Source organism: Erigeron canadensis, chromosome 8, assembly GCF_010389155.1.
Source record: "Erigeron canadensis isolate Cc75 chromosome 8, C_canadensis_v1, whole genome shotgun sequence".
Taxonomy (NCBI): Eukaryota; Viridiplantae; Streptophyta; class Magnoliopsida; order Asterales; family Asteraceae; genus Erigeron; species Erigeron canadensis.
Genome location: NC_057768.1, coordinates 35,358,953 through 35,367,692, shown reverse-complemented (window position 1 = coordinate 35,367,692; position 8,740 = coordinate 35,358,953). Strand labels below are relative to the sequence as shown.

General features: G+C 34.0%; 1 protein-coding gene across 1 annotated transcript; it reads left to right on the top strand.

Moving 5' to 3' along the window:
- Positions 1–3,595: 3,595 nt before the first annotated feature.
- Positions 3,596–5,209, top strand: LOC122610710 (CBS domain-containing protein CBSX5-like). Its single transcript, XM_043783677.1, has 2 exons — positions 3,596–3,948; positions 4,173–5,209. Exons 1-2 carry the CDS (start codon positions 3,596–3,598, stop codon positions 5,065–5,067), a joined length of 1,248 nt encoding a protein of 415 aa, XP_043639612.1. The 3' UTR covers positions 5,068–5,209.
- Positions 5,210–8,740: the final 3,531 nt, after the last annotated feature.

Here is an 8,740-nt window from a genome sequence, read left to right as displayed (position 1 = left end):
CTCCACTATAAAAGATGTTTCAGTTGTTGATTCCTAAAAAGAAAATGTAGGTATATGTGTTAGCTTGAAGTGGCCACTGGAATGAGCTAAAAATATTGTGTAGAACTCTAGTTATAAATTTTTGAAGTCACTGTGGTCATGCTGATCTTTAAGCAAGAAATGATTTTGTGTCTGTTTTTGAACGAGTAAAACATACTTATACGGGTCAAATCTTGTGTTGGTCACTGAAGATAAAATATAGCTATATGTGTTAGATTGAAGTGGCCACTGGAATGAGGTCAAAATATGGTGTGAAACTCAAGATATGATCATTTGAAGTCAGTGATGTCAAGGCTATTTTGTTGGTCAAAGATAAAATGTATATATATGTGTCCTATAAAATTGGACACTGGAATCAGATAAAAAGGTTAAGTAGAACTCGAGATATGCATGTTTTAAGTCAGTTGGTCAAATTTGATTTTTAGTTGAAAAATTAGTCATGTTCATGGAATTTTAACTCTCAATTCTTGAAGATTCAGGACTTTTCACTTTTTGTGTAACATATTTCATATGTCTAGGAGTTAAGACAATTTAATGGGATTTTTCAAAGATTGCTTGGGTCATGAACATGTATACAACCTGCTGTTGCGCAAACAGTAAGAAATTTGAGCTGTTGGGTTCAAAGATTTTTCAAAAATAGTAAACGATATCCATAAATTATGGCAAAAATCATGGATAAACTAGACACCTTGAATTTACCGTGTTAAAAATACCATAAGCCAAATCTTTGTTCTTAACCATGGAATAATTCATGAAAAATAGTAAAAATATGAGAATATATGCATCTTGTTGAGTTGAAAAGGCTTATTGTGATAATAAGAATGTTGGTAGTTTTTATGGTCAAATGTGAAAATGTTAATTTTGTTATGAAAGTGAGTTTGACATTATAATAATAGATTCATGTTTTGCAAATCAAACCAAGAGCAATATGAGATTGTAAAAGATGGGTTTGATGCTGTTGATTGTCGCTAAGTGACCTTATATGTGATTGATGATATATTATGTATTTGTGAATCATTGCTAAGTTGAAGCATACATATTGTGTACTTGCGGTGTTGTTGATTGTTGATTTGTGGTCGCGAAGGACGTGAGTATTCTTGCATACCTTTATATATGCGTCGGGTCGATTAGCATATGATGATGGATTTCATGTATGGTACTCGATTTGGCGTTAGAGCCCAATTTGGGGTAGTGTGATTATGAGGCCTAAGAACCTCTGAGGCCTAGGAACCTCTTGAGATATGATGTATGAGGCCTAAGAACCTCTTGTGAATAGGGCCTAAGAATCCCGAGATTATTGATATTGATTATGTTGTATTTGCTTATATAGATCCATGTAATGTGTTAAAGTACAAAGGTGAGCATGTAGATATAGTACGACGGTGCCATAGGCTACATGTAATAGTCTTTTGTGCGTTGACCTCCTTCGTATGTATAAACATATGTGATGTGCGAAATCTAGTTTAAAAATTTGTAACAAGGTCTACCGCTTACTGACTACCATACACTTACGGGCAGTGTACCCGTTCGTATGTAATATAGTTAATTGGTAAGACCAGGATCGAACACAAGAACTGAATGTTGTACTTAAGGTTGTAAAAATGTAAATCAAGAGAAGTTTGGTTTGTGACTGAATTGTCACTTTGCGTTTAGAAAAGTTAGTTTGCTGAAATTAAAGCAAGTTAGTAATTCCGATGAATTAATCGAAAATGGTTTTAGTGTAAACAATAATTAAAAAGCCATCTATGTCGAATCCGCTACACAAAAAGTCTAGGTTGTATATAGGTTAAGCTCAAAATTCATTAATGTTGGTGATAATAATCGTGACAAGACAACAACACAAACGAGTGCACTACGTTTGTAAAATCGAATAAATCACCTAATCAACTCAATTCCTTGCAACAAGTGGTACCACCAACCCTATTACAATTCGTTGAACTAACTAGTTTGATTGATTATTTAAATAACAATTTTATCTTTGTGAAAGAAACGTGGTACCACCAACCGTTAAATCCACTTAACAAAGTGATTTGAGTTTTCTACTGTATCGCACCGCGATTTCTGCCAAATTTTGGTATTTCAGCCAGATTTTGGTATTTCAGCTTCGTTCTTCCTCAAGGCTCACCCGTTTGTGCATATGGACCATTTATGAGCTATTTTCTACCATTTATGAGCAATGTACCTGCTCTAGCCCTGAAACCACTAGCAAACACTATAACGCACCACAAAACAAGTATAAACGGCTATAAAACGAGTACAAAACGTCCAATTTGTATGAGGGAAACATGTATAAATTGAGACAAATCAGTATGCAAGATTATTCACTAAGTTTTGCTTACTTTTAGTTGTTTACCCTTCCCGACTGTGGAAACAAAGTTTTGAAGATTATTGAAGTAATAGCTATGATAGAAAAATGGTATTGATGCATATAACCCACAGTAGCCCTCTTGATCTTGGCTCATGATATGTCATTTTGTTAAAAATGTTGTTAAGTCAACTGTTGATTCAAGGAGTTTTTTTGTTTACTTATATGGGTCATTTTGTAATAGCAATGTAGTGATTATGGTTAGATGTATTTGGAAAAAAAAATTATTATCTTGATGTAGATTTTACAAAAAGGTTATGCCGAAATTTCTAGTTGTCTTTTATAATTGAGTACATTCTTAGTTTAAAAAAAAATCTTATAAAATAGTCGAGTCGAGTTTGGTCCTTTTATGTGAATAAATGACATTTTTATTGTAGTGAAATAATAAATAAGTGTACACTTAATTCAATATCTCTCTTTATATTACTCGTATTAATTGACGTACTACTAAACTAGACATAAATGGATCTGGATCTTATAAAATTGAAAAATTATTACAGTTGGACAGTTAGTAATGTGGAACCAATCTAAAGACATCAAACATATTCAAAAGTATGTCCAACAAGTACAAACAGATCGAGGCGTGTTTCTCTTACAATTTCCAGCTTAATTAACTTTGAAATTTTTTTAAACCCATATGTATTATACGAAGATGCTCATATCTAGAAACTGATATTTAGAAACTGTTACCACTACACAAAATTGTAGAACTTAATAGTTAAATAAAATAAAATTTATAGAGAGAAATTAATATTTAAGACAGAAGCAGAGTCAGGATTTTTATTTATGGAATCGCCGAATAATTTTCATAATATTAAGAAACGTAAAACTAGACTACAAAATAAATTACATCATTTTGGGGTGCTAATTATCTTTAAAACTAAATAAATATATAAAAATAATACTAAAAAAATAGTATTTAAGTAGAAATTATGGTGTTATTATGACCCCCTTAGCCCGCATATAGCTAAGATTCTAATCTAAGAGATTGCAAACAAGTTACGTGAAGAAATTGAGTACCTAGCTAAAAGAAATAATACAATATTAATATTAATAATAATATATACTGTAAATATATAAAACTAGAACGGTGCTTATATATATATATGCATCCCACACAATATCAAAAAATACACTTTCTGCTCTCACTTTTGTAAGTCTTCCAAATCAATCATATATTTTTGTGTAGTTATGGCTGCAGGTCGTTTGTTAGCACATGAGGTAGCTGACCTCTGTCTAGGCAAACCACCTCTGAAATCACTCTCTATCTCCGCCACCGTCCGCGACGCCTTAACCGTCCTCAAGTCCATTGACGACACCCACCTCAGCATTTGGAGCTGCTGCCACAACTACTCTTCCGTTTCCCATCAATCATTTATCAAAAATGATTGCCAATGTATAGGAAAAATCTGCATGGTAGACATCATTTGCTACCTTTCCAAAGAAAACAACATTAAGTCTCCTTCATTAGCACTGGATTCCCCTGTTTCTGTCTTGTTGTCGCTTGATTCTGTTTCTGTTAGGCACGTTGATCGCGCAACAAGGTATATGTCAATTGTTAATTACGAGTATATTTGTTGGCCGGCTTGAGATTTAATAAATTAACTTATATTTTCCCGAAATAATCAAAAGTTACATTTAATGATCATTACAACAAGAAGTTTGATCAGTTCATTAATTGCATACTAACCAATGTATCCGGGCACTAATTGGTAAATCCCGGTTAATTATACATTGTGTTTAATTATTTTTTATTAAAACTTTGCAGTTTAGTGGAAGCTATAGATTTAATTATAGAAGGAGCACAACATCTTGTAGTACCAATCAGCAGCAGGAGCACGATGAATTCGAGACGAAAACAAAGTAGTCTACATCAAGAATTGTCATCATTTGCACCTACGACACATTCGGGTGGCATTGAATTTTGTTGGGTGACACAAGAAGATGTGATCAGGTTTTTGTTGAGCTCAATTGCCCTTTTCTCCCCAACAGCTGCTTTCTCAGTTGAGTCCCTTGGAATCATTAGCCCGGATATCTTGACAGTCAATTATGACTCCCCTGCTTCTAGTGCATTGGGAGCTATTATGACTTCTCTTGTAGACCAAACTTCTGTGGCGGTTATTGATGATGATGATGGATTGTTGATTGGTGAGATATCTCCATTTACATTGGCGTATTGTGATGAAACCGCTGCAGCAGCTATATCCACGTTGTCTGCAGGGGATTTGATGGCCTATATTGATTGTGGTGGACCGCCCGAAGAGATAATGAACTTGGTAGAAGCTAGACTAAAAGAGAGGAATCTGAAAGGAATGTTGGATGAATTTTTGGCTTACTCATCCGGAATTCCATTAATCCCTAGTGAGTTTTCATCACCATCATCATCTTCTTCTGAAGATGATGAAATGTCGCCATATTCGAGTACAATGAAGGCTAATAATAGGTTTAGCCGGTCAAGTAGTTACTCTGCTAGGATAACAAGGAGAGCTGAGGCCATCGTCTGCTACCCTGGGAGCTCGTTGGTTGCCGTGATGATTCAGGCAATTACACATCGAGTGAGCTATGTTTGGGTGATTGAAGAGGATTGTAGTGTTGTTGGAATTGTGAGGTTTTCTCGTATGTTGGAAATTTTTCGGGCACATTTGGAGAGAATGATCAACTAGATGAAAAAGATGGACTATTTTTGAAGAAGAAATTGGTTGAAGGTTATTTATGTACATATGAGTTAGTTGTGGGGTTATTTTTGTATTTTAAAATTGAGGATCTTGTTTGGTTAATTCATATGAATTGATATGGGTTGATTAATATGGCATCTTTTCATATCGTAAAAGTAATTGTATTGTTTTTAATGTAATGTTTGTAAGTTTGTCATCAGATCAAAAAGATTATGGTGTTGTTATAACTTGTAATAAAGCTATACACATCAAATCCAGGCCGTACGTCCTATCCTTAAAGCAATTAAAACAAGTTTTCCATGTCTCAAGATTATTAGGGCCCAAAATTATATCAATCGTAATTGATAAAATTAAACTAAACACACAAAACCTCATGTCAATCTCATTAGGAAGAGTTTTACTGGACCAACTCGGTTTGTGCTAGACTTTTGTTGACCATCAATCATAGTCAGGTTATTTACATTTTAGTTTTCTCACAATTCAAATAATTTATCTTTAATAGAACCGAGTACTATTTTTTAATAGAACTGAATACTGTTGTTATTATACCATTTAAAATAAACTTAATTAACAATAAGTGGAGATATAAAAATTTAGATATTAAACATAGTAAAAAAGATTGACACCAGCTAATAACCCTACGATACATTCGCTGAATGACTCGACAACCTGGTGTTCTTTTGTATGAATCATGAAGCTTTTGTTGCTGTTTAGGAAAGTGACCCCATGCCCTTTCTTCTTTTTAATGTTAATGATGTCGACTGGCAACACTTTTTATATGACACGATCATATAACAACAAATTGAATGTATGTTGCATAAGTTCGTAGATTGTTAAGTTTCGTTACTTTAAAAAATAAAAAGTATATAACTTAAATCTTAAAGATTTAACAGTACATGTTTCTTAAGAAATTTTGATAAAAAAAAGATTGTTGATACTCTATATTAATTAAATATTTAACCGTGCGTGTATTTCTCAGGGCTTTAACTCAATGGTTATCAGGAAGTGGAATAGAGCCCAATTATTTAACTGTACAAGCAGAGGTGTTTTCCCAATTATATAGGTTTTCTCTCGAAATGTATTTGGGGATGATTAGGCACAACCATTGATTGTAAAAAGTGGTGTCGTGAGAGATCCAAATAGCATTTCAAAAAGAAAAAACCCAAATATTATTCGAGTCTAAATGATGTATGGTACTGTAGTATGTGCAACCTAGTACATAACATGTGGGATTAATGGACCGCATCAATTGATTTAACTACACATTAATATCTCTCTACCCTGCAAATGAAGCAGCTCAACTGATAGACGCATCTCTGATTTTTTCCACAGATTTTGGATTCGACTCTTAGGAGTGACAAGTCTATGGGTTTTTTCCCTGAATCACCTATAACGGCTTATGGTCTACATATCGTAGTCTAGAGTACGTGCAAGGTTTCACCATTATATGGTGAAGTGTTCCTTGATGTCGAATACCGACTAACCGTGTTAAAAAAAATAAAAAAATCTCTCTACCCTACCAGTTTTGAAGGCCTGATATGCAATAAAAGTTTATGCTTCCAGCTCTAAAAATGAACTAGAAATTTTAGTTTAAATTATCAACTACAAGCTGCGGAGTTATCTCATTGTGTCTAAATTTTTTTTGATATGTATGAATGTGATACATCGTTTTTTAAAAGGTAAAACATTTTGGGGCTTGTAATCAAAGACCGACTAACATTACTGGCATAAAACAAAGCAATTATGCAAACTAACATATAGGAAGCGATCTACAATTCTACATACCATTTAATTTGATATAAGTTTAAATGTGAATTGTATGATTGCAATATTATGATAAATTTATTAAGTGGCAGGTTCATCACTTCGTATAGTTCCAAAAACCGGTTTTGCACATGCGCGTATAACGAAAAAAGGTCAAAGAAAACAACAAGTGGGATTTTAAAAATAACCAAAAAGAGATTAAATAATATCTTTAGGATAATATATATTAAATTACTGGTAAGACATATACACCTAATACATCCAAATATAGGCTTCATATGTCACATTGTAGCATCAAATCTTCAATTCTTTCGTCTTCTAGAAGATCACCGATTGCACTTTTCATGTTCACGTCGGTCTATTTCAGATTTATATGCCAAATTCATATATTCAGATAATCAGATGATATGAAATACAAACCATATAGAAAATAAAAGAGTTTGTTCTTAGACAAATAGTTTATGAACTGTTCGACAGAGTGAGTTTGTGAGACACTCAATGAGAAGTTCGTTTATCCTTGTTTATCTTTGTTAGTAAAGGACCAAAAAAGAATAACTCGAATCTACGTAAGTGTCTATACCCTATAATGTGTCTATAATATTTGCTTAAATATGTACGATAAAAAGTGACAAGAATCGAAGTAAAAATGAGAATTTTATGTAAATTTGCTTTCTTTAAACAAAAAGACAGTTTTTCAACAATCACAATAGAATGGGTTAAATGCTTTGTGTTTCATGATTCTTTTAGGATATCAACACAAAACTTTTCTCCAATATCTGTCTCTGACCACGAAGCCTGTAGACACACCGGATGTGGTAATGGGGGTCGACAGCTCAGCCTGGCAACCAGAGACTTACACCCGAAACCCTTTTTCTCCCATGAATTAGATATGTTAGGGAAACTAGTTTGCCCATAGCTTTTAGTTGGAGTCATGAACTAAGTCGAAGTGAAAAGGATATTACATAGGCATTTATTAGGCAAAACCCAACATCAATGAAGATAAACAAAATGGTACAACTGAGAGGCATACATATCCTTCTCTTGTACAAGGAGTTTGCAAAACACCTCAAAGAAGAGCTGTGCCGGCACCACTCTCTGATGGTGCCAAGATCATGAAGCTGATTCTGAGTGCATATATGATAAAGTATCAGATTAATTAAGCTGAGTTGCAGCTGTAGAGGTATATGAACTCTCTGCAATGGACCCAGCTTATGCTCAAGTCTTTTCGATGGCCAGAAATCTGAATAAAACATATTCAGGATCCATTCAGCTTCCTAAAGTTTGTCAGCAAAAGTCAAACATCTGGTGACAAGAGTTTGATGCAGGTAACTCTCTTTCACACATGACACATTAACACATCTAGGCTGCCCCTTCTTACACAGCTGAAATTCTCAGATTCTCAGATAACAATCAGCCATCAACAAGGACCCTAAAACAGACATTAATTTCAGTCACCAACAGTGTATTACCAGCTTTGTATCAATGTCTACAACGCTTGAGCATTGGCAAATCCAAGAGCCCAGATGGTAAGGATGGCGATCGGAAGGTCTTTGTAGGATGCATATTGGCACATGATCTTTACAATTGTAAGATGAGGCCAGAAATGCATATAGCGGTATCAGATTGTTGCCTAACACATATGTCATATCATAATGACAATTGACATGAACCTAAACTTTCAAGAGCTAAGTAAGGTGTTAAGCTTTACATCAGATTTTCAACCCATATATTTTTTGACAAAAGTCATCTAATGTGATCATTACTACTCTAAACATACTCCTATAGGCCTTAGAGGAACTTGAAAACTATGAAGGAAGTGCCTAAACAATATAGGATGAAATGACGAACAATCGAACCAAGAACGGAATACTGGCCTGAATGTAATGCTTCAGGGTCA